Source organism: Osmerus mordax, chromosome 1, assembly GCF_038355195.1.
Source record: "Osmerus mordax isolate fOsmMor3 chromosome 1, fOsmMor3.pri, whole genome shotgun sequence".
Lineage (NCBI taxonomy): Eukaryota > Metazoa > Chordata > Actinopteri > Osmeriformes > Osmeridae > Osmerus > Osmerus mordax.
The window spans coordinates 3143994-3169170 of NC_090050.1; the positions used below are offsets into that span (position 1 = coordinate 3143994).

General features: G+C 41.6%; 1 protein-coding gene across 3 annotated transcripts; it reads left to right on the top strand.

Annotated features, from left to right (window-relative positions):
• Positions 1-502: 502 nt before the first annotated feature.
• Positions 503-24290, top strand: dlgap4b (discs, large (Drosophila) homolog-associated protein 4b). Of its 3 annotated transcripts, XM_067246630.1 has the most exons (12): positions 503-1708; positions 2242-2456; positions 3442-3537; positions 4804-4963; positions 6186-6438; positions 6951-7103; positions 14421-14848; positions 15440-15528; positions 15893-16401; positions 17734-17825; positions 22875-23051; positions 23760-24290. In XM_067246630.1, the coding sequence occupies exons 1-12, from the start codon at positions 503-505 to the stop codon at positions 24000-24002; spliced, it is 3621 nt and encodes a 1206-aa protein (XP_067102731.1). In that variant the 3' UTR covers positions 24003-24290. The 3 variants fall into 3 exon arrangements, with proteins under 3 accessions (XP_067102731.1, XP_067102745.1, XP_067102738.1); XM_067246644.1 differs by lacking the exons at positions 3442-3537; positions 6951-7103 and adding an exon at position 1971 and having other exon boundaries at positions 503-1719; positions 4810-4963; XM_067246637.1 differs by lacking the exons at positions 3442-3537; positions 6951-7103 and having other exon boundaries at positions 4810-4965; positions 6146-6438.
• Positions 24291-25177: the final 887 nt, after the last annotated feature.

Here is a 25177-nt window from a genome sequence, read left to right on the forward strand (position 1 = left end):
CAGGTTGGCATGCATGTGCACATTAGTAAAAGAGAGAAAGAGAGACAGATGGAAAGAAAATAACTTGGGGGGAGGCTTTTCTGGGGCCTCCTGGAGAGATGGTGCTGGTTATGTGTTCTATCCAATACCTCAGGTGCGATGCAGTGGGGCTTAGTTGCTACTTTGCTAGCAAAAGAGGTTCTGTCAGAGCTGATCTGGTTTTGATGGTGAAATCCACAAAGGCGACAGTCATATTTTATCCTTTCTCTTTTGCAACATAGTCATGCACAAAAATGAGCCCATAGTTTGATCATAGACTGAAAAGGGACGTTTTTGTTGTTCCATCCATTTTGGTGGGAAGTTTGAACGTTTTATTGTTTGTGTGCAACATATGTGTGTATATGTGTTAATGTGCAAAGTAAACTTCTCTCTCTCTCCCACAGGAGTCACCTTCTAGGCAACTTGTCTGTCCCTGGCTGGGGAGTCTTATAGAAGGAGGGGGCTCCTCCTTTCTCCGAACATCATGAAAGGCTTGGGAGCCAATCGCAATCGTCACTTGTCAGACTCCTGTGAGCCCACCTCAGGACTCCCAGAATCCCTCTACCCCCATAGGGCCACCTCTCCATCAAAGAGCCCCTACCTCCGTAGTCCTATGGACCACTACGGAACCATGGATCTACACCAGTACCAAGGCCCTAACCAGGGCCCCCTACCTCCCGACTACATGTTGCCTCTCAACAACCAACTTTCCAACAGCAGCACTTTCCCCAGGATCCACTACAACTCACATTTTGACGAATCCGACTTCTCCCCACCGGGAGGGGACAGCATCGGGGGCATCACTACTGGCACTATGGGCACGTCTATGTCCATGGGGATGGGCATGGCTGGGTTGAGTGGACGTGGTCCGACCATGATTACCAGTGGTTCGGCAACCATCTCACACGGTTCAAAGAATCGGTTGCCACCAAACCTCCTGGACCAGTTTGAGAAGCAGCTCCCAGGAGGTCGCGATGGTTTCAGCACATTACAGTTTCACCGGTCGTCTGCTGTGGCCACTGCCAAACAGCGGACCGACAGCCCAGGGCGTATCCGCTACATGCTTCACTCGGTCCAGAAACTTTTTGCCAAGTCACAATCCCTGGAGAGCCATAATATGAAAGGTAGTGTCAATGGACGCTCCGCCAACAGTGGTACATCGTCTGGAACCGAGGACAGTGGGAAACAAAGTCGTCGGAGCAAAAGCAAAGATCGGGTCACTGCCAAGTCGGACGGAACCGCCAAACGGCGGCCTCGATCCAACATGTCTGGATACTGGAGCTCTGATGACTTGGACAGCAGCGACTTAAGCAACTACCGTAACCCCATGGCCATGATGACCCTGGGGCGATCCACTGGTCCAGACACCCAGGGTGCAGGGCAGGAAAGGTACAACATCCACGGTGCCTACAACACTATCAGTTCTTCGAGGAGCAATGTTGAGATGAAGTACCAGGCCTTGCCAGGACCTGGGGGAGGAAGTGGGGGTGGGGGTGTTGGTGGGGGAGGATATGGGGGAAGCATGACTGTGAATAGTGACTTTATGAAGGGAAACTCCTGGTCCACTCTGACCATGGGCCAGCCTAGACAGGTTCTCCAAAAGGGGTCAGCAACCCTGGACAGGTCCCTACTCAAGTCCAAGTCCTGCCAGCAGGATCTAGCTTGCCAGTACCTGCAGGTGCAGAGGAGGGTGAGTACCACGTAGAAAGGTTGGCACCAAAAATGTTATGATTACTCAAATTATAAATGTTATGATCTATTTTGCTTGAGCTTGTTATTGTGCTTCAGTTATTCTTTCAAAGAGGGGATAATAAAGTACAAAAATTATAAATAATTAGATAAATAAATAGTAACACTCTTTTTGGGAAATTTGATTCCTTACTTTTTCCAGAAAAGCTACCTTCGTGGAAGTTTTCGCTACCAGTATAACACACTTAATTAACTGATTAAAGTGTTGAATCAGGTTCTGTTACAACTGGGATTGGAGCAAGAACCAAAGTAAGGTAGCTCATCAGGACCAGAGTTGTAGATCCCTGCATTAGATCTAGACCACTCTAACCCAAGTACTATTAAAATTAAAGGAGTAAGTAACAGTATAGAGTAGTCCGTTTGCAAGTTAGACATAACACATTTTTAGGCCGTGTCTTGTAAGGTATTTGGACCCTCCATCCATTTTACCGTTGAAGTAAACAGTGGCCAATACATGCCATCTGGTGCCTTTAGGGAGACTGGAGCAGCACATTGGGTCGTAGCAGCGGAGCCAATGAAATTCCATGTCGGCGGATGCGGAGTGGCAGCTACGTGAAGGCCATGGGCGACCTGGAGGACAGCGATGACTCAGAGGGAAGTCCCAAACCCTCGCCAAAAAGTGCAGCTCGTCGGCAGAGCTACCTAAGGGCTACTCAACAATCTCTGAGTGACCAGCTACCCCCACGCAAGTAAGTCATGAATCTGTCAACTGTTCAATCAGTCTCAGATTTTAATTGGTACGCATACATATACAAAGCTACGCACAGGGTAATGTACATCACCATCCATGTGAAATAATGAGCTCAATTTAAAATACAGATCTATGAATACAGTTACAAAGGATTAAAGGAAAGAAGGAAGGATAGAGAATGGCACCCTTCCCCTTTAGACATACACACAGCAAAGCCAAAGGCACTATTCCAAGTAGAGGTGTGACATAAAGAGGGGAGACTGCCAGGCTTTATCTCTTGGCATGCTAATGAGCAGTCCCCTGCACAGCATAATGACTACACACACAGTCAGGCAAGCTGCGCTCTCTCATGCGTGGGATTAAGCACTGTCAGACTCCCCACATTCTCAACGATATGGTTTCCTCTACAATCCTTTTCCTGCAACGTAACTGCTTGGCTGGAATGATGCAGACACCCCGATTACAGATTCCACCATGTGACACTGCCTTCTGCTGAAGCATAGACATTGAATCACTACAAACTTGCCAAATCTCCTTCAAATTACTAGGTTTTTGTCCCTTTGTCTTTCAATGACATGCTATCAGAAGGATGCATATGTAAACTGTGTTGACCTCACCGTTGGATGATATCAATGAAGAATTCAAGCCACATTACCACCTGTTCATTCTTCTTTAAATGTAAATTTCAAATGTGTTTCGGGCAATGAAGGTTTATTAGGGACCTCCACCACAAACAGCAGAAGTGAGATACCAATAAGTAATTTAGTACAAGGAGGCAGCATCAGCAAAAGCAAACACAGCCCTAATCCATAATTTTTTTTAAATAAATGGGAAGTGCAGGGGAGCAAGCAAATTTCAAAAATCTAATTCAAACTATTTCAGTGAATCAAATTCGACATTAACCCTACTTTCCCTGCTAAAACCCCAAACGTCCACTGCTGCTATCCCTCCATGGCATGCCCCACCCTGGTTGGCATGAGCAGCAGAGCCCTGGATTACGCCATGCGGCAGGGGGAGCTGGAGGCTCTGTGGGCTCCTCTCCAGAGTGTGTCCTCCCTCCACCAGCTGGGCAGGTCAGTGCAAGACTAGCCAGTCACCACAAGGGGGCCTGCTTACGCTTGCATCTAATTGGATGATGTTCAATTGATCAACCAATTACTGAATAAATAAATCAATCAGACATTTGTCTTTGCCCCTGAACAATGCCATGCCAAATGTCATGTAATCTTCTGCCTACTCGAAGCTCTATCCACCCATGTGCTTTTCCTACCCCTAGATGACTCAAAAAGCAAATGGTCCAGTCTATGGCCGAATCCCATTTCTCTGTCTTACCCCTACCCCTTACCCCTTACCCTTAGTTTTGTGTGTTCACGTGAGAGTAAGGGCTATCCCAATTCTCGTTTTGATCGAGGGTTAGGGCTAAGGGGAAGGGGTAGATACCCCTTAAAACCAAGCATTTTCGGGAGCTTACTTGAAACCAGGAGATACCCAGAATACACTGCGCAACCGGCAACAATGACGGCCAGATCACCAAGAGTCCCATAAATGTATTTTCGTCTTAACGAATCGATTAAAAAATTTGACTTGTTTTGTGCTCTACACAGTCCTGTACATATATTTGCAACCATGTTAAAAAATCGCTAGTTTGCTACGCTAACGGTACATTGCTGATTTGCACAACAGTCCCGCATTTCTCTGACTAGTCTTGAATGGACTCCATGCATGTCTAGAGTTTTAACTAAACTCCATTCGCAGCTAATTTAGTTTGATATCAGTGCATGACACTACTTGCTTTGGAGACATCGATACGTGCTAGATGATGTAACCGTAACCAAGTGGTGTCTCACTTCATAGGGGTATTCACCCATAGCCCTTACACTCGGTTTCGAGGGACAAAGGCTAGGGGTAAACGAAGTGGAAGGGGTAAGGGGTAGGGGTAAGACAGAGAAATGGGATTCAGCCATATATGTCGAGGATTCTGACAGGACAGAATGGGGTCATATGATTATCTCTTTGTGCCAGATAGCTCTTTAGCAGAGACGTCTTTCACTATTTCACTGTTAATGGATTTAGGATTAGTTTTTTACCTAACGCTCTCATGATTATCATATGGACCTGAACATCAGAACGCTTCACCAGGAATCATCAGCTTTGCACGCTTGGGGCAGTACGGGGGAATGCTGTAATGAAATGTAAGAGAGATTCATAGACTTCAGGACCTGACGACAGGTGTTCATGAATACGTTAATGAAGTTATTAACTTAAATGTGATATAAATGTGATAATAATGTCCTTGATTTCTGGTAATTCTCCTCTACCCTTGGACCTTTTTCTCTTCTTCCCTCATCCAGCTGTCTGCCTTCTTTGAGGGAGCTCTCCAACAACCGTAGCCTGGACAACCTGGATTGTATTGTGAGTTCAGGGGGCTCTCCATTCAACCACTGGGATGAAGAGGACTTCAGTCAGGCCTGCAGCACGCTGGGAAGGAGCAGCTGCATGGGGCAGGTCAGAGGTCATCAGCAGGTGGGATAGGGTCAAGGTCTAACACTTGAAGTTGATTTCCTTTCCTTTCATTTGAGGTTTTTGTCTGATTTTATGTCCCTATTTTTGGTTTTCAACAAAAATCATACTAAAGGTAATAAATGGTATTCTGATATTACAGCAGTAAGTTTATGCAGCCATATATTGAACCTCACCCAGCTCATAAGACGACGTAAAGTTGATCTCTAAATAATCTGTCTTTATGAAATACTACACATTTGGACACGGAGACCCCAGCAAATATGCTTCCAATTAATTCCATTACATAAAGTTAACCCAGTGACAAGGTCACTAGAATAACGAGGATTCACATTCAGAATTCTGTCCCCTTTCTTTCACAAGGGGCTTGTCAAATTAGCTACCACTTGTCTTATAGTACATGTTACAGGTCATGGGGAATTGTAATTTAATTTGGAAAATGAGAGGGGATTCATATTTAGCATATTGGAGACATTCCTCTGAGTGACCAAGTGAACACACATACAGGTACAATCAAACAGTTGAATCCAATTCAAACTATACTTGACTGGGTGCTTTTCACTGCTGTCTTTTGCGATGGACAGTACTCTAATGAATGAGAAAATTCACCTTAATACATTATGCCTACACTGTAGCCTACGCTCATGCTTCTTTTGTCCTAAAGGGCTATGTGAATTATTCAGTTAACAAGACATTTTGATCAGTCTATGGAGTGACTATGGTTCTTAAAATATGAATGAATAGCACAATTTTTCAAAATAAGTTTAATCAAATTTCTTTGTTTGTTTGACAACTTCATACAAGTGTGATGCAATCGGCTTTAAAGTGAATGCCTTAAGATTCAGAATACAATTCGTAGGATTGTTAGGATACAAATAGACTTATTTTATCATGTTATTTTCTGAATGGGTTACAGTCTCATATTTGCATTTTGTCCAGAAAAACATTTCTTAGTGTCTGTAGCTCAATTCACTGCAGTGTACTTTTGGATCCACTTTATTGCCCTGAGTAACCATCTGAACCTTGACTGTCACCTAGATGTGGCTAACCATTTACCAGACCCTCAGCTGTACTGCTCCTGTGTGAACCCCAAACCACTGACAGGATAAACCTTCCCTATCTTGCCTTACTTAGAACAGCCATGCAATACTGTGTAATTCTTTGCCCCTCAAGCCATCCTGCCAACCTGCCTCTCTCCTCGTTCCAGCTACGAGACTTGGAGATGAGCAATCGCTACGAGGAGCACTGCTCTGAACCTGCATTTAGAGATTCCCGGTCGCATTCCCAGGACAACATCGACCCACCGGATCTGCCCACCCCCACGTGCTTCCGCTCCCGCAGCCATAGCTACCTGAGGGCCATTCAGGCTGGCTGCTCCCAGGACGACGACACTGCTTCTGTGGACTCAGACTCGCCCCCGCCCACCGCCACCACAGTTCGCACCTATAGTACTAGCACTGGTAAGTACTCCAACAATAGACTTAGTTAAAGCCATTATGTTTTCAAAATATTTGAAATGTTTAAATTGTGCTATGTTCTACTTGTGGGAATACAAAATATATTAGATTTTTCCTGGAAGGAAAACAGCACCACAGCACAACAGCATTTCACATATTTGAAAAGGATATGTATTTGACCCTGGTTAGGTAGGCTAGGACTGTTAAAGAAGGGTGGTAATCATGAAATAACTAAGCGAGCAGTGCTATGTCGGGAAGTAATACACTTACCTAGACTATCTTGATGTTACATTCTACACACACTTTATTTTGAAAATTGTCTCCCCGTTGGATGGAATTCAAAAGAATTGACGAAGTAGCCCTCCCCACCAAGTTGTGGTTCGTTGTTCTAATCACACTCCTTCAAGTGGCGGCACGTTTTTATACGGAACTGACTATGTTTGTCAGCCACAGCGCTCAAAACTGAGCAGATCAGGGATTTTTGGCTCCAATGCAGCCTTTTTCACCCGCGCTAGGAGACCTTCCCCTCCCATGGAAGATATGGAAAGAACAGTTTGGCTCTTACCTGATAGCTTCCGGATTGGATAAAGCCCCAAAGGAGAAACAGCTTGCAATTTTCCTTCAACGTTTGGGGGCGGAGGGACAGCGCATCTTTGCCACTCTCCCAGGTAACAAAGTAACAACTTGTGTTGAACAACTTGTGTTGAATCCGCCCCCCCCCCCCCCCCCCGCCGCCCCCCCTCCCCCTCCACACACACACACTTCTCTTGTAAGCATTCAATTTGCGTAGTGCAATACACTTTGAAGAAATTCATTTGGCCAAAAGTAAATGGCACTATTGACGCAACTCTCTGTCTTCTTTGTCAAAAGTATGAGTATAACTGCTGTTTGCTTTTCACAATGTGAAATTCTACCATAAAGCCAGATATAATCGTGGGAATACTTCCATACTGTATAAAGCTGTCAAGAGCTTAATAAGATATATATAATAACATTCCAAACTATTTTCTGTCTGGCCTCCAGGCACTCCTGTAGGCAAATATACTGTAATACTTTACAAACTAAAGTAGTTTTTTTTTTTACTTCTGGAACTTAAGAAGATTGCTTTTATTCACCAGCAAGACAGAGAAGAAGTGAACAGTTTTATGGTTGATCGACTGGCCAAGAATAAGACTCAGAAGACAAACACAGAAGATGGTGATTGAATACATGTTTTATACACCAAACCATGTGAATGGTTCAACACAGATTTCATGTGCTGCCCTCTTGAAAGCTCAAGTATTGTAAGTATTTGGGGATTTCTGTTGTTGTTGGATAGTAATATTTAGAACAATATGAAAGCTAATGAAATTTTTATTTTAGACTGATTACTTTATCTGCCATTGTAACATGAAATGGTCATTGAATAGGCTGATAGAGTAGTACCAGATTCCTTATTCTTCATGCACCCTGGATATGGTTAACCCTCGTGCTGCCTTCGGGTCACATGACCCAAAGGTTCATAACGAACCCAATTTTACCCAAAACAAAAACAAATACAAATAATTTTCTTTTAACCATTCCTATGTGGGGGGTCTGAGACAGCCCGACAGTTAAAAGAAAATGCTTCACTTTGTTTTTGTATGAGGTAAATTTGTCGCAATACGACGGTGGGTCACAATGACTGATGGGTCAGAATGACCCGAAGATAACACAAGGGTTAAGTCACATCTGACTAACCTCTCTTGTTGCATTAGTGAGTGAAGAGTGGGTGTGGGTAGTTGGTTCCCACTATCTATCTATCTATCTCTCTTTCCCTCATGCACATGCAAACACGGGCGATGTAAAATTGTATTGGTTAAACTGATAAATTAATTTAACTTAATGTAAATGTTATACATTCACTGATTAATTTTATCTCATATTTCATTATTTACTTTTAGCATCTTAAAATATTTCGTTTTCATATTTAAAATCTAAGGCTGTTTAATTGTGGGGTTAGTGCTGTCAATGAGCTATTTCATGGGGTGTATTATTTCCTTTCAGAAGTCTAATCTTTATGTCCAAGATCAGTGATTGTGCGCATTGCTTTACCAAAAAGTAAATCTATTAGAAGCGTGATTCTTAACTAAATGCTGGAATAGATTCCAAATGTATGACTGACGCCCTGTCGCCACGGTTATTTTTCTTATAGTATCCTTTGCAAAAGCAATGTCCTAGAAGTTAGATTCTGTCTGAGCCGTGCATCTTTGACCCGTACTGGCAATTTAATTCAAAAGGAGCTACAAAGTTACAAATAGTCTCATACGCGCACGTGCTCTGAAATATTGTTTTACATCCAGACAGTGGCGCCACTCAGCATGAGTCGCCACGCCTCCATCCTTGTCGCGTCGGTTTAAATTGACCGTTCTGTAGGCAAAACAAAGGCAAAATCAGCTGATCTTGTTATGGAAAGACGCTGTGTCGACCCGGGTTGTTTTCAAATGCTCAGGTGTTTCAAGCTAGTCACGCCATATCGATGCTTTATTTTGTTCTCTTACAGGGTGAGTGTTCACGCTTTCTGAATCTGTCTTGCCTTACCTCTTGACGGCTTTATACTGTATATGTTTTACAGTTATGTTTTATAGTTGTTTTCTGATGTACATCAGTGTAATATTGTAGGAATTATTGTCACGTAGATTCTGTGTTTTAATTTATATTGGCTATATTCTGAGACACATAATCGGTGTAACAAATGTAGTAGGTACAGTTAGCGTCAGCTTTGTTAAAATCTGCTTTTGTGTATTAAGTCTCCGACTAACACAGTCAAGTTTGCAAGATCATGTACAATAGCATATGCTCAAATTTCTTTGTTACTCCCAGAGATTGAATATGCTTAGAACTGTATAGCCTATTAGCAATCAATACAGGGAAAAGACAACTTTAGTCAATTGAATTATGTAATATGGTATATTAACTATTCAAATATTAGTATAGAAGATTGTTTCATGGACAATGTCACTGTCATAGTTTCACATAGGAAGTAACTTATGACCTGACAATTTGATCATTTGATTTACTACCCATTTTTAGTTTTATCTATAGCATGTTGCAACAGCTCTTCCATCCAGCATTCTCTTCTCACTCCTCCACTATTAAAATAATAATGTTTTTGATTGGTGGCAAGATCTGCTGGAAGGATCTCCCTCTTACCACAGGGCTTTCTGGTGTTGACAGCAGAAACACATGTGCCCATTTGTATGCACAACTACTGCCCTGCCGTCTACTATGACACATACGTTGCTTTGTTACTGTAAGACAGTACAGTAGTCTCTGACTTTTACTGCAAAGAGGAGTAAAGGAATAGAGAATGGAGGGAGGAAAAAAAGATTCCCTTTCTCTAATCAACGGTTTCCTCCCTGTTGCCAAGCGGCCCACTGCATCTCTATTGCTGTGGTATTAGGAATGGAATGTGTTGCTGATTGTTTAGGTTGGTTATAGGTTGATCTGTGAGCATCTGTGAAGCCCGCTGTGACATTGCTTGTAAAAAGGGCTATAACATTTTAGTTTTTTGAAAGAATTATTCAAGCCTTTTTTATTCTGAAAGCTAACCATTTTGGCAGATGTCTGATCTGATGTTTTAGGCAGCCAGAGAGCACCATAAGAGGGATGGTCAAGGCTGTCAGTGTATTGTGGTTGTTATTAGATTAAATGACACAAGCGGGTCAGCAGGAGAGGCAATGGGCCACTTGGCAACAGGGTGGAAACCGTTGATTAGAGAAAAGAGAGGGGAAATCGTTTTTCACTATTACCCCCTCCATTCTCTTTTAGTCTACTCCTCTCTGCAGCAATATGTCTACTCCCAAGGACAATGAATACTGTTCAGCCCTTGAATTGTTGGAAAGCGCTATCTAATGTGGAATTAATTGAAAATATGTTGTAAGGTACATTAAATGAGCCATTACACCTTTGTCCTGTATAATTTCAAACTGAACTGTGGAGATTTAGAAAGGACTCTCTCAGTACTCCAAAATACTTTATTTCTACCACAAGTTATGCTCATTTTTGTGCACACTAGCATGCACTGTAGTTGTACCCAGATCAAGGTCAAGGGTCAACAGCCCTCCTGGTGAAATGTCTCAACTGGTGTAACGAGTGGATGAGCATGAATAAAACAGGCTTTATATAAATAGTTTATTTGACAATTAGTTTCATCATGTGCTAAATCCACATATGCATTTGTAATTACATGAGACACTCTAAGCTTTCCAATGGTACTGAACATCTGAAGATGGATACTAACATTTAATAAAAAGATTCTGTTTCTCTGACTCTGGACCCAAACTATTTCTGACTATAGTCTCAATCGCAAAGGTATGATGCTTCCCTTGGTACCAGATTTATACTTTAGGCCCTTGTGGTTGTGCTACAGTACATTGCATTTAGTTATGGTAAGCAGCATTTGACTGAACACATGCAGTGTGGAAATTAGTGTTGTCATGAATGAGCTCAAACCACGACAGGGTGCTTAAATGTTAGCTGAGACATCAGCTGTAAGCAAAGCTGCAATTCAGGAGACCAAACCCATCTATAATACCACCCTCCCCAGCCTCAACCAACCTCCAACCAGGTTTTCTGGCAGGCAGCTCATCTATTCATGGTCCTGAATCAGATAATCCTATTTCTTATTGGAGAACATTTCCCATGAATTGGCTGGAAATTCTTTGTTTGGTTGTTTGTTATTGTACTAGGACACATTCTGTAGCCCAGACTAAAATGGTGTTTGTTTTGCTGATGGCTGGGGTTGGACTTTCAGTCAGTGGATCAAGGTTTAAGTCCCTGCCATCTTGAGGCAGCTTGGAGTACTTTGAACCAGTTTTGACCAGAAAATATTGCTTCTGCACAGTGGTAAGTCTATACCCAATAAAGCGGTCCAATTCCATAACCACTATAAGAAGCATTAATAAAGTGAAATACTTCATAAAATATTTTTGGAATGATGAGAGATAGGGATTGTTATAAAAACAAGGGGGGAGACATGCATAGAGGGAAGAGGAGGGCCTGGCATGGTCGTAAACCTTTAGACTACAAGTCTACAAAATTATGAGCAATAATTGGACATGCCAACAAGCTGAATTAAATTCAGAAAAATATATAGTCCTGCATATCTGAAATGCATCTCCTTCCATTGCAAGGGGCAGGGTGATGATAGAAAAACACACAAAAAAAAAACACAAGCCTGTTGGCCTGGCCTGTTGGCCTTGTGAGCCTGGCGTGTTGGCCTTGTTAGGCAACAGGTTTGGCCCACCACCGTAGACAGGAATGCTGGACCAGAGACAGCATGTCACATAACTGTCATTGTGATGACAGGCCTCTCAAAACTCCAAAAATCCATCATTATAGGGAGCAAGCAGGAACCTTTACCAGCAGGGTCTGGACGTGCTTGGACGTTACCAAAGACCTTCTGTTGAACCACATATGCCACAATGGGGCCAAAATGGCATGTGGCCACCATAAATAATAAGAAAAATACATATATACTGTATCATAAAAGTACACTTTTTAGCAATCATGTTTTACGGATAGGAATGATATATGGGCCTATGTGTATATATGCCACTAAATAGTTTTGCAGATTCATAGTCCAACAGCAGTTACATACGTTGCAACACAGTTTAATGGGGAAATAATTGAATTAAAAAGCTGAAATGTAAAATGATCTGTAAAATATGACATGTCTTTAAAAATACATGCCCCTAAAACAACTGGGTTCCAGGTGCAAAGTATTCCCTGTGTTGACTGCTAAATACCTTAAAAAATGACAAATGCTGTTGGGTGACCTCCACATAATCTGAGGTCACATTGAGAGGAGAAACGTCCCTTTTTTAACTGAAAATGCTAACAGTGTCAGGGAGACAACTGAGGCTTCATATTCTGACATTTACTGTACTTTTATCATGTTTTTATTATGTAATTAAGAAATTAAGCAAGAGCAAGCAAGATGACATTTAGCAAGTCGCTTGAATGAGCTTATGTGACTTTGTCATGAAAAAAAGCACACTCACACACTTAATTACAGGAGCTAAGGTGAAGGGACATTTTAGACACACAACTCTTTTGTTTACAGACTCCAAGCTCACATTTTTGTAATTCAAGGCATTTCAAAATCTCAGTCAGGGGATGGGATTTACAACCAAATGAATACATACTTTATTTGGGTTGTCCTTATGTATTTAAATGTGTGTCTATTTTTGGTCATATTTGTATCCTCAGCAATGTGCAGCATTTAGTAAGTGCACAGTTCAAATAGTGGTTTGTGTCAAGGAACAGTCTGTGTTTTGATAGATACAGACTTTGAAACAACATAATATGTCATTGCATAATTTCACAGATGCAGTCTGTGTTACCTGATAGCACAGCTACATTATAGTTGTACATTCAAGTACATCATACTGACTTTTCATAGGAAAGAATCAAATAAAATCAGCTGACCATGTCGAGCATTTTCTCTGGTTGCATTCCTCTGGACACATTTATGTGCTTCTGTCCTATGGTATATTTGGCCTTCTGTCCAATCTACTTGGAGCCCCCCCAAGTGTGATTGGGCCGTATCCATAGCCTGCACACCTCATTTTTGTAAGGAGTGGAACATGATTAAACCTTCTTGCATCAAAGCTCAGAGAATGGTCCACACGGTAAACATCTGTCCTCTGTTGCTGCGAAGCCAACTGTCAAATAACCCAGAGTCAGTTAACAATGTGTAATGTATGCAGTTCTCATTGCCTGGGAACCAGACATATCTTCAAGCTCAGGCTTTATTTGCTCTGGCAAATGGGTCTGGCAATCCTCCCATTCAAAATAGATTTCCATCCGACTTGAATCTGGTCCGTCCAATCACAATCTCGTTTATCTGAGAGGGGACGGGTTTAATACAAAGACTGTACAGAGGAGCGCCTTTGAGGCATTTAGGTAAATAACTAATATTATGTTTTGTTGCTCGGATTGGGTGTATCAATCCAATTGTGTCCAGAGGAATTTTGGTCTGCACCCGTTGATAACGGCCCTTAGAATTGAACATAATCAGAGAGATTCCAGACCAAATATTAATTTCCAAATTGGTCTAGCGAGGCCAGGCTACAGCTCTCAGGCAAGCAGTGGGCTATGGGCAAAGATATATGGAACAATAGACAAGATGAGACAAAATGTATGACCATTTTTTTTGATAAATATTTATTTTACATTTGTAAGGATTTACCAAATTACCTGTGTTAATCGAGTAGTATGAGGTCCATTTCAACCATGGAAGTCTTGGAAGTCACTTTGGATAAAAGCGTCTGCTAAATGAATAAATGTAAATGTAAACCAAACTGCTATGTCTTGTTGGTGATGAACTTCATGGTAGGATGTGAAAGTGTTGGTGTCAGGTGACTTTCTTGTTAAGAGGCAATGGCATTTCGGCAGGCATTCCTGACCATTGCTTAGGCTTAAAATTCCATGCATCCCTCTGTAGCACCAAGTCAAATTAGATTTCCAGAAGGGTATCCAATGATGTGTCAAAGTTTAAATTTTAACAATGAAATGGCAACATCCCACTCAATGTGCCTGTTTACTCTGGAAAGTCCCAACATCAAACTCTGTTCTGCTGAGGCCTTTGTAGCCTGTGGATATTGATGAATCTCAATGTGGGTTCATCAAAAGACACCACCTACTCTATGGATTCTGGTAACAGTAAACACAAAGTAGGCTCTCGGCTAACATAGAATTATTGCAAAGTTACTATACTTTCCTGAATATGTGGGTGTTCATCTTTCCAGCAAGAATATATAATGTATTGTTGCAACATATGGTTGACATATTTTAAACAAGTTTGAAAAAATTACCTAGTTTGGTAGCTAAATCTAGACTACATAATTTTTGCTATCTCTCTGTGTAACAATTTTGGTCGAAAAACTAGCTATCTCTGTGTTAAAGACAATAACAAAACAAATATATCCTCTTGTCTCCTGTCGTCTTTTTCTTTCCTGTAGTCTCAACATGCATAACGACTTGTAAGAAGGCAGCGCCCCCGCCAGTGCCCCCCCGCACCACCTCCAAGCCCTACATCTCTGTGACGGTGCAGAGCAGTACCGAATCGGCCCAGGACAACTACCTGGACCGGCACAGCGAGGTCAACAGCCAATCCAGCCACGCTCACAGCAACTCGTCCGACAGCCTCGACAGCACCCGTGCCAACAGCCTGGCGAGGGGCATCTCCCGTGCCCCACAGATCATCCCTGTGCCCATGGCCACTCCCCGGGACCACCTTGTCCCCACCGTCACAACCAGCACTTCCACAGACACATCTGATGTCGGGCACGAGCCACTGAAGACGAGCATAGGCAAGCTCAATTTGGCCTCAGAGGATCTCCTAGTGGACTCGGTACCCCGGAGGAAGCTCTCCTCCATTGGCATTCAGGTGAGGTGGTTGTGGTCAGTCCTGGTTCGGTAAGCCAATAAGGGTGTCAGTACCATTACAAGGTAGTCTGTAAGGCTGTATACTATCACTAATATACATTTTAAGTACAACTCAAAGAGAATTCAGACCTGTTACAGTGTGGTGCAACAACAGACCCAGACAAAAACAAACAACACTGTTTTTGTGAATTTGATTATAGATCTATAGAAAACTGTAAGCTGCTAGAATTAATGACATAACAATGTTCCAGTAAACATCAGTGTATCAGTAACTATAGATAACAATCCATATCTCATGAACCCATTAACACCAGCGTTGACCAACACCAATGTCTGTCTTTTCAGATATAGTGGTTGTTAATGTGGGTTCCTTGCAACGTATGGGTTACCTAACCTTAACCTTGATGTAAATGAAGAATTTGCACTTCTAAACTACTTTAATAAATACATTGAATCAAAATTTCTGATGCCCCACATGATAGAACATAACTTTTATGCAGCATTTAGTTTCCAAATTTTCCAAATTATTATTAGTTTATTTTTAAACATTAAATATCATTTCATGTTTTGGCACTTTACGATTGTTTGTTAGGTTGATTGTATTCAGGAAGTTCAGCGAGAGGAGACACCACCATTGGCCAGATTCCAGTCAATCGGAGTGCAGGTGGAGGACGGGTGGCAGTAAGTATGAATAGACCATCTATAATTATAATATACATAATTACTATACGATAAGATTTTCATTAGAGTTACTCATTGCAGAATAACTTCTTCAAAGATGTTTTGAATGCCAGGAAGTCCTTCATGCCACACATAACATCCCTTCCTTATTTTCCTCATTTTCAAACATCGCTTTTGCATGCACAATAGTCTGCAGCTAGGTATTATAAATCTCCCATTAATTTGAATGCATCTAAATCTGCTAGTTTACACACAAATGCATAGTCATTTAATTAACAAATATTTAATTAGCTCTGCCTGTATTATTGAATGAATACTGAAATTGTCATCTCGACGCTCTATGTTGTCTTGTTTGCATCTTCAGGCTCAGTCGCTCCAGTAGCATGGCATCCAAGCAGGAAACCGACTCAGACACAAATGACATCCCCAGCACTTCCTTCCAGACCAACTCCATCACCTCCAAGCTCCCAGAGAAGAAAGTCATGGTCAACAGTGCCAGCCAATCCATGGACTCACCAGTGGGCCAGAGTCCCCTCAACAACAGGGATTCTTCCCATGAATCCTCACCACCACCTCCCCCTCGGCAGATCCTCAACCGCTCAACAACACGGAGTAGCTCATCTTCATTCTCGGAGAGCCTTGATCCGGCACTGGACCCCTCCTGCCTGCCCCCTCCCGATCCCTGGCTGGAAAGTGGAAACGGGAGTGGATCTAGTGCGGGACCCTGCGTTGCCTCTCAGGGTGGTGGAGGACCGCCCTGTCGGAGGGACGGCCACTGGTTCCTGAAGCTGCTGCAAGCGGAGACGGGTCGCATGGAAGGGTGGTGCCAGCAGATGGAGCAGGAGACCAAAGACAATCAACTTTCAGAGGAGGGTGAGACAGAAATACTGTGGGCCATCCCTTACTGGACATTCATACAGTCAAACAAGGGGTATTTATGTTGAAGAAGTTGGTTTGCTCATATAATCAAGTATGTTACATACAAAATGTTGGCCTGATCAGTAGGTTTAAAGGGTTTGAAAATAGGTTTATTCTCTGTAGACTCTCTTCACACAATCACCCACAATTTGTTGGAAGAGGCATTCATATATGGGGTTAGCACACAAGCAGGCCTAATCTTTTGCATTACTGTACACTAATCTAGTCTGGACCTGATTAAACCATCAGATTAGATGAGTGCTTTAACATAAGACTGACAAGTCAGACAGCAGAGCACACTGTACACACACACACACCCATGCGCATACACACATACTCTAACATGCAGGCCCGCAAAGTATGATCGTATCAGAAAATCTAGACCAAGAACATAATCGTGCTGGTACTGTCTTTGCCAGAATGTGTGTGATAGAATGTTAACTGTGCATGGATTCATTTTAAGACTGTATATATTTGTAAAACAGGTCTTCAAAAAATCTAATTGACATAGAGCTACCGAAACACCTTATTTCACTACATTTACATTTATTCATTTACATTTACATTTATTTTACTACCCCATAATATGATTGCCGTAAAGCCAAAATCCCAGTGAAACGTTTGTCTGAAAACCCTAAATAGATACATCATCTGTAGGCTCAGATGCATTTTAAGAGGATATTGCTGTCCATTATACTGTAATCCCCTTGAGTGCCACCCAGTGGAGTCCTTATGACCAGGCAGTGGAAAAGCCAAATCGTCTATCTCTTGTCTAGACATCATAGCTTTGTTTTAGTTTTTTTGCTTGTGTCAAGCACAAAGTGTTAAATCTACCTCTTCGGAACTAAAAGATCCTTGTCTGGTGTGCTAGTTGCATGCCCAGTGTAGACCACTTGGTAACTTTGGCTTGACGGCAGTAGGTCAACAATGTGGTCTGGACTAAAGTTCAAATAAAACACATCAACACCAACTGGCAGGTACATAAAATATCTTAATAATTATAGCTGTTTGCTTATAGTACATATGCAGTATATTGTATATAAAAAGTGTGTTACTGTACATTTTATTTAGTATCTGTACATTACTTGACATTAGTATTTGTGCCTACTTTACATGTAGTGAACTACACCTTTTACATAATTGCTGTTACATCAGCTTGCTGTTTGTAGGAGAGTTGATGTATGCAGTTTACTGTATAGTGTTTCCTAGTGTTGTAGTGTTGTAAAGCATGTGTGTCTGTGTTTCAGTTTTGCTGGCGTCTTCTCATGTGTGTTTTGTAACTTGCAGTGTTGGGAAAGGTCCGCAGTGCCGTAGGCAGCGCTCAGCTCCTCATGTCCCAGAAGTTCCAACAGTTTAGAGGACTGTGTGAGCAAAACTTGGTAAGGACCAGCTACCACATCCCAGCACATTCATCATCACATCAGAAGATACATCACATGAACTTCAGTACAAAAACATTCCTTCACAATAAAACCAAACCATTTACAACAAATCTATGCATAGAATCTGACAAAACTTGACAGCTGATACACGCACAAATTATGTTTGTAGTAACTACTGTTAGATGTGTATTTCAAGGTTCATGGCGATACTGATATATGAAGACATTTGTCAATAGCCAATATTCAATATGTTTACATGACGAGCAATTTGATTATGTGTTGACTTCAAATTGCTTTAAAACAAGTAATCTTATTATTATGAGTTTTTTATTATTATTATTATAATTAGATAATAAAAAAGTTACTGGTGTAGAATATAATCCAAATGTTATGATTTTCATAAACAGCAATAATACTCATTTATTATACACTTCCAGATTAACCACTTTCTAGATTACTAGAAAAGTAGTTAGATTACTTTGCCAAACCTTTGTTAAAAGATTGACAGTGTCAACCTCCCTGATTGAAACAGGAGGTCGGTTTAATTTGCAGTAGTCGTGCAATAGGCCTTTACATTAGATGTACCTGGCATTACCTGGCTTCCACCCACAAAAATCCAATCTCTTAAAAGCAAATGACAGATTTTGTCTAATACAGTCAATACAGTGAAATTGACTTTAGTCCACTAATCTTGTTTAAATCAAAACATAAATCGCACTGTGGTGCAATCATTGTTTAAATAAGTTGTGAAGACGTTAAATATAAGATTTTTAGGATATCAGGACCAAAATAGAATATGATGTCAGTCTGATGTTATGTGCATGCTGGTTAAGTGTAGTGTGAAATGTTCTATGTAAGTGGTGGCTCTGTGTCAGAATTGTGTAAATACTGTTTACACCATTCAGAGATAGAGAGGAACACCCGTGGGAACTCAAAAATAACAACAGTGTTAGTGTACAGAAAAGAAGGTGGATGAATACTAAACGCAGCCCTTGTATTATATAACAGTGTAATATTTCATATATGGTCCTGACATGGATAATACACACTGTGTAAAAAGGGACCTACCTTCAAAACTGCAAAATAATAAATACTTTAATTCAACATTGCAATATGTAGAAACAATGGATATTAGAATGTAAAATAATGGTAATGGTAATAAAATATTTGATACAATGATTAGGATTAAGATATGCAAATGATAAATCCTTCAATTTCTCCCACACTACTGTGGTTGGATCTTGGTTAAATCAATTTATAATCATAGATACATACATGGAAAACCAGTATAGTTAGTTCCATACATTTTTGGACAGTGACACAATTTTCATTATTTTGGCTCTGTATGCCACGCAATGGATTTGAAATGAAATAACCGAGATGCAATTAAACTGCAGACTTTCATCTTTAATTCAAGGGGTTGAAAAAAATATTGCATGAAACATTTAGGAATTGCAATCCTTTTTATACACTATCCCCTTATTTCAGGGGTTCAATATTAATTAAGTACAAAAATAAAGTAATTAACATAATCCAAAATAAGATTTTCATTTTTAATACTTTGTTGAGAATCCTTTGCATCCAATAACTGATTGAAGTATGGAACCCATGGACATCACCAGATGTTGGGTTTCTTTCCTTTTTGATGTTTTGCCAGGCCTTTACTGCAGCTGTCTTCGGGTGTTTGTTTGTGGGTCTTTCTGCCTTAAAGGGGTCATTGACTGATTTTATAGGGTATTTCACAGTGTTCCTTAAGGTCTTCGAATAGGGTATGTAACATTGGTTGGGCTGAAAATGGCCCGGGTGCTGTTCTATGCGCCCTAATTCAACCCTGTGAAATAGCCCTAGAATAAAGCGAGAGGTTTTCTCCCTTTTATGGTATGCTCATAAATATTTAGAAAAGCTGTGCGCTGATTGGTTGGTTTACAACGAGCGAAGCTGTGGAGCAAAGACGCAACATAGCCCTTACATCTTTGTGGGCCCCCACGCACTGCAGGGGCTGCGAGGGCGTGTTGTACGCCTCTGGATCCTGCAATCATCCACCACTGTTGTCTTGCTTGGATGTCCAGTCCTTTTTTTGTTGCCAAGCTCACCAGTGCATTCTTTTTTCTCAGAATGTACCAAACTGTCGATTTGGCAGTCCTAATGTTCCTGCTATCTCTCTGATGGATTTATTTTTGCAGCCTAATGATGGACAATTTCACTTGCATTGAGAGCTCCTTTGATCGCATGTTGTGGGTTCATAGCAACAGCTTTCCCAATGCAAATACCACACCTGGAATCAACTCCAGACGTTTATGTAAAACGTCTGGAGTTGAGCATGTAGCTTAACCTTTGTGTTATCTTCGGGTCATTCTGACCCATCAGTCATTGTGACCCACCGTCTTATTGAGACAAATTTACCACATAGAAAAACAAAGTGAAGCTTTTTCTTTTAACCGTTGGGCTGTCTCAGACCCCCCACATTGCGAAAGTTAAAAGAAAATAATTTGTATTTGTTTTTGAATTGGGTCAAATTGGGTAAACACAACAATGGTTCGTTATGAACCTTTGGGTCATGTGACCCGAAGGCAGCACAAGGGTTAATTGGGTGTGCTCAATCCGTGTTAGTCCGCTACAGTACTAGCTACCAACCAGTTACCTAATACTTAGTCAACTTTGTTTTCCCTGTATTTGCGCTGTTGAGCTAGTATTGTGGTAGGACTGATAGATTATTAAAGCAATTAACCATGAGAGGGGTATCAAGGGAGTCAGGTGGCTGAGCAGTTAGAGAATAGAGCTGGTAATCAGAAGGTTGCTGGTTCGATTCCTGGCCGTGTCAAATTACGTTGTGTCCTTGGGCAAGGCACTTCACCCTACTTGCCTCGGGGGGAATGTCCCTGTACTTACTGTAAGTCGCTCTGGATAAGAGTGTCTGCTAAATGACTAAATGTAAATGTAAATCAAATGATGATCATAAGTCCTTTAGAGAAATCGATGCCATTCAATATACGAATGATTGGAGTGGATAAGCGCAAGGCGGTTTTCCAAGCTTACAGCACGGATAGCTGGTCACATGTCCCCCTAGTCTTCAGACAGGTATGTTGTTAGCAGGGGCGTCATTAGACCCTTTTTACTGGGGCACATGCCCCAGTATAAATCTGCTGTGCCCCAGTAAAATCAAAAGTGTGAGTTTTAACAATTTACTTTATTAGTCAGTGCATTAATTAGGTTGATAATCCCGGAAAATTTCCGCAGTATCTCATCGCTTGTAAAATGAAAGCAGTTTAACCGAAAACACAAACCGATGCATGTCATGTGAACGGGACTGCACCCGACTACATCAAGTCTCTCCTCCAGCCTTACACCCCCCCCCCCCCCCCCCCCCCCCCCCCGGCCACCTACTGTCTTCTTCTGACAACCGTCTGGTTGTCAAGAGCTAAAGAGCGCCCGGTCCCAACACAAGCTCTTCTCCTGTCTGGCCCCCCAATGGTGGAATCAACTACCCACCTCCATCAGGGACACTGACTGTCTCCCCACCTTCAAAAAAAGGCTCAAGACGCACTTGTTCCGGGAGTACAACGGCACTTAGGAATGTTTGGCTGGACCTGATGTTCCCTCCAGGATCACAATGACTCGTATAAATCGTGTAAATGTCAGCGAGCTCTTCTGAGCTTGCCAAATAACCATTGCAGCACGCACACAGAAGTCCAGGTGTCGGACTCGGCACACAAGTCAGAATTGAGGTAGGCAAAAAAAAACATAACAAAACGAAAGAAAGTTTCTAAATGATAGGCCTACTGATCATCTTATTTTTACTAAAACATAAAAACAATATTACATGAAGCAAAAAAAAATTGTATGCTTGCATTAACTATGGATGTCCCTGCCAAAGCTGATATCAAACATGCGTCCCTGAACTGTTACATAGTGGGTTAAGCAAGGGGAGTTTCTATAGCCTAATAGTGCATTATGCGCAACACGCTTGGAAGATATGGGATATGAATAGGGGCCTGTGCCCCAGTACAGTTTTATGTCTAACAACGCCACTGGTTGTTAGTGACACATTATGATCACTTCTAGTAAACTTGTTATATTATCCAGTTTTCCAGAAATGCATTTCAAGCTAATTTACGTTTTGGGGGGCGTATTTTCAGTTTTCAGATGGTACTGTTTGAATCGCGATTCCAGCTAAGATACTGCCAGTGACAACATTATTAGAATCCTCTTGTTTCAAAGGGGGTTCTGAAGTAATGAAATGCAATATGAGTAAATGCAAGAAAAAACGTGAGAGGAAGTTTAAGTCATTATATAGGTCAGGACCATTTTTACACAGGATTGCCCAATTTCTTCATTTTGATGAAACTGTTTCAAATATGTGAGGCTGCCACATAGCCTGTCACCATTCCCTCTTGCACCAAGGGAAATGAGAGGAGAACCCTGTTTCATTCGAAGTGTAAATGAGCAGCAACAATATATGCTTTTTAATCTATGCAATCTTCATAAATAATAAGTATGCATACTTATTCAATATATACATAAATATTTGTTGTAAAACAATTTTAAAAATCAGACCTACGTATCTGCAACAGACGCAAACACACCTCACAATTTCCCCAGAAACTGTACCCTCCCTAATTGATGAAGAAATAACAAAGAATAGCCCACATCTGTCCTTGTAACAGCTTTTGAGTCAGTTGTCCAATTACTTTCCCTTGAAAAAAGGGGGATACAAATTATAGAGCTGTTAGTCCTAAACCCTCCTCCAATTTGGATGTGAATACCCTCAAATTGAAGCTTAGAGACTGCACTCTAAGCCTATATTCATTATTTAACTGTAACTTGAATATATTTTGACAAACAGACAAAATAATAAAACTTGTATCAGTGTCCAAATTTTTATGGACCTAACTGTACTATACCCTCACCGCTGAAAACACAACATGATTTCAGTGTAATATTTTGGGTGCAAACTATGATCTTTGATCTTGAGAGTTTGAATGAGCATTATAAAAACTTGGTTTTGCTCCCCCATATCTCCCTCTCTCTCTCAACCTCCCCCTGCAGAATGTGAATGCCAACCCTCGGGCCACGGCTCAGGACCTGGCCGGTTTCTGGGACCTGCTGCAGCTCTCTATCGAGGACATCAGCCTCAAATTTGACGAGTTGTACCACCTCAAGTCCAATGACTGGCAGCCTGCGCCTACCTCCTCGGCCGCTGCCCACTCGTCCCCAGAGCGGAAGGTACTGCCCACCTCTGCTGCCCAGTGCCCTGGCTGGGGTAGGAAAGCCGTCGAAACCGGCCTCTCTCCCCCCCACCAATTCCTTCTTTTTCATACCTCCCCCCTGCCCAACTCACCACCTCCTTGTGTGGTGAGCCCTTTAAGGGCTTTGTACCTCAACGTAAAGAGGGCATCTGGACAGAACCAGTTCCTCCTTACGCATGCATAGAAGTTTGTGTAGTGTCTTTTTTGGGGTTAGAAACCCCACTTCGGACATGCATGCAGTGGTACAAGATGTTGGTTTGCAGTGGAGAATGGCAAAGATATATAGCCTCATGGAATGGAATATTCGCTGGCTTTCTGTCTTGGTTGTGAGATTTGTCTTGTGTATTGGCATTCTCAGTTTTATTTCAACATCTGCTCTAACATGTGGTCATTTACAGTCTTTTGTATGTATGTATGAATGTATGTTTCTATATGTTTGTTTGTATCTATGTTGTCTGCCATGTTTTTCACACTTTAAGCCAAATGAGTAAAAGGCTTAGCACCAATCATCACCATTAACATACCGTTATTGTCCTGCATCTTCCAATTTTATTAACAAAAGCTTCTTATTACTACACTCCCTTGCATCCTCTCACTTTCTCATCTCTTTCCCTCTCTACCCCTTTGCTCTTTCTCACCCTCTACCACCCCCTTGTGGTCTGGCTGTTCTGCTGCAACCTAACAGGACGACCAAAAGCAGGTTCCTCCAGTGCCAAAGAAGCCTGGTAAAGGGAGGCCAGTGCTGGGCCGTGAGAAGAGCGCCGACTCTGTCTCCACCTCCTCGTCGGCCTCAGCCGAGAAGCAGCGACAGGATGCTCGCAAGCGGCTGCTGGCCGCCAAGAGAGCCGCCTCTGTCCGTCAGAACTCCGCCACAGAGAGTGCAGACAGCATCGAGATCTACGTCCCTGAGGCTCAGACGCGCCTCTGAGAGAAGGAGACATAGAGTGACCGAGCGAGAACTATCCTTGTGATTGACGTAGGGAAAATGGAAAGAGTAGGGATTCTCATCTCAGTGCAAGCAATAGATGGTTACAAGGAGGCAGAGAAAGTTGAGAAGGAGACCACCAGCAAGGTTTCTCAGAACATGGGTGGCGAAGGGTGTCATGGTTACATATGCAGGTATAGGCTGTCCTGGTGGGAACATTGATAGTAAAATAAAGTGAGAGAAATGAACAAAGTACTTTGGGGGTGTAGACGAATATGCGGGAAAACTCTTCAGGCGGCCATTGAAAACCACAGATAATGAACTTGGTTATAAATTGTTACTATTCTTGATTATTAAAATTATGAAATTACTATTGAGAACAATATTGTTATCATTATCTGTTAAAGAATATATATAAAGACTGTTTTAGATATTCCTGTATCATGGCTATAAGAGATCTTCTAATAAGCGGACCGAGTTTAAAAGCGTTCGTGCTTAACCTTCTTCCTGATAGACTAGTTTGCACAACGCCACTTTGGGGCCATCGCAAAGTTTTACACATTTACTCAGAGAAGCACTTGCACATATACACACATACACACACAATACAAACTACATATTCTCAGCTATCAATGTCTTCCCAATCCTTTATGTTTGTTAAGTCAAATTATTTTCTTTCTTTTTTTTTTACATTGTATGATGTAAAAATGCTGAAATGCTTGCACGCAGAAGCAGATTCTTTTTTCATGTATTTCTTAAATGAGCATCTAGACAAGAAACATTGTTTTCATTTATTTTATTTCAGAAAGTCTACCAATTCAATAATCCTTTGACAAGCAACAACATTTCATTGATTGTCTATGGCCAAATTGAGGTAACCTAAAAAATATATATATTTACCCTTTATATAGAGTACAAACGCCCGACTGACGGATGGGCAATGAGCATAAATCCTACACTCTTTTACTAACCTTAATTGCTTTTACATGAGAGGTTAAACTCTGGGTTTTAGAATAAGATCAGGATAGGAAGTCATGTCACACCACTAAGCCACTGTCTGCCCTTTCACACATGTATATTGACTGCAGCTTATGTTTAATAGTTATTTTAATAATTACACACAAAAAACTAATTTTGAGCAGCATTTCCCCCATCATTTAAGATCAGAACACATTTGT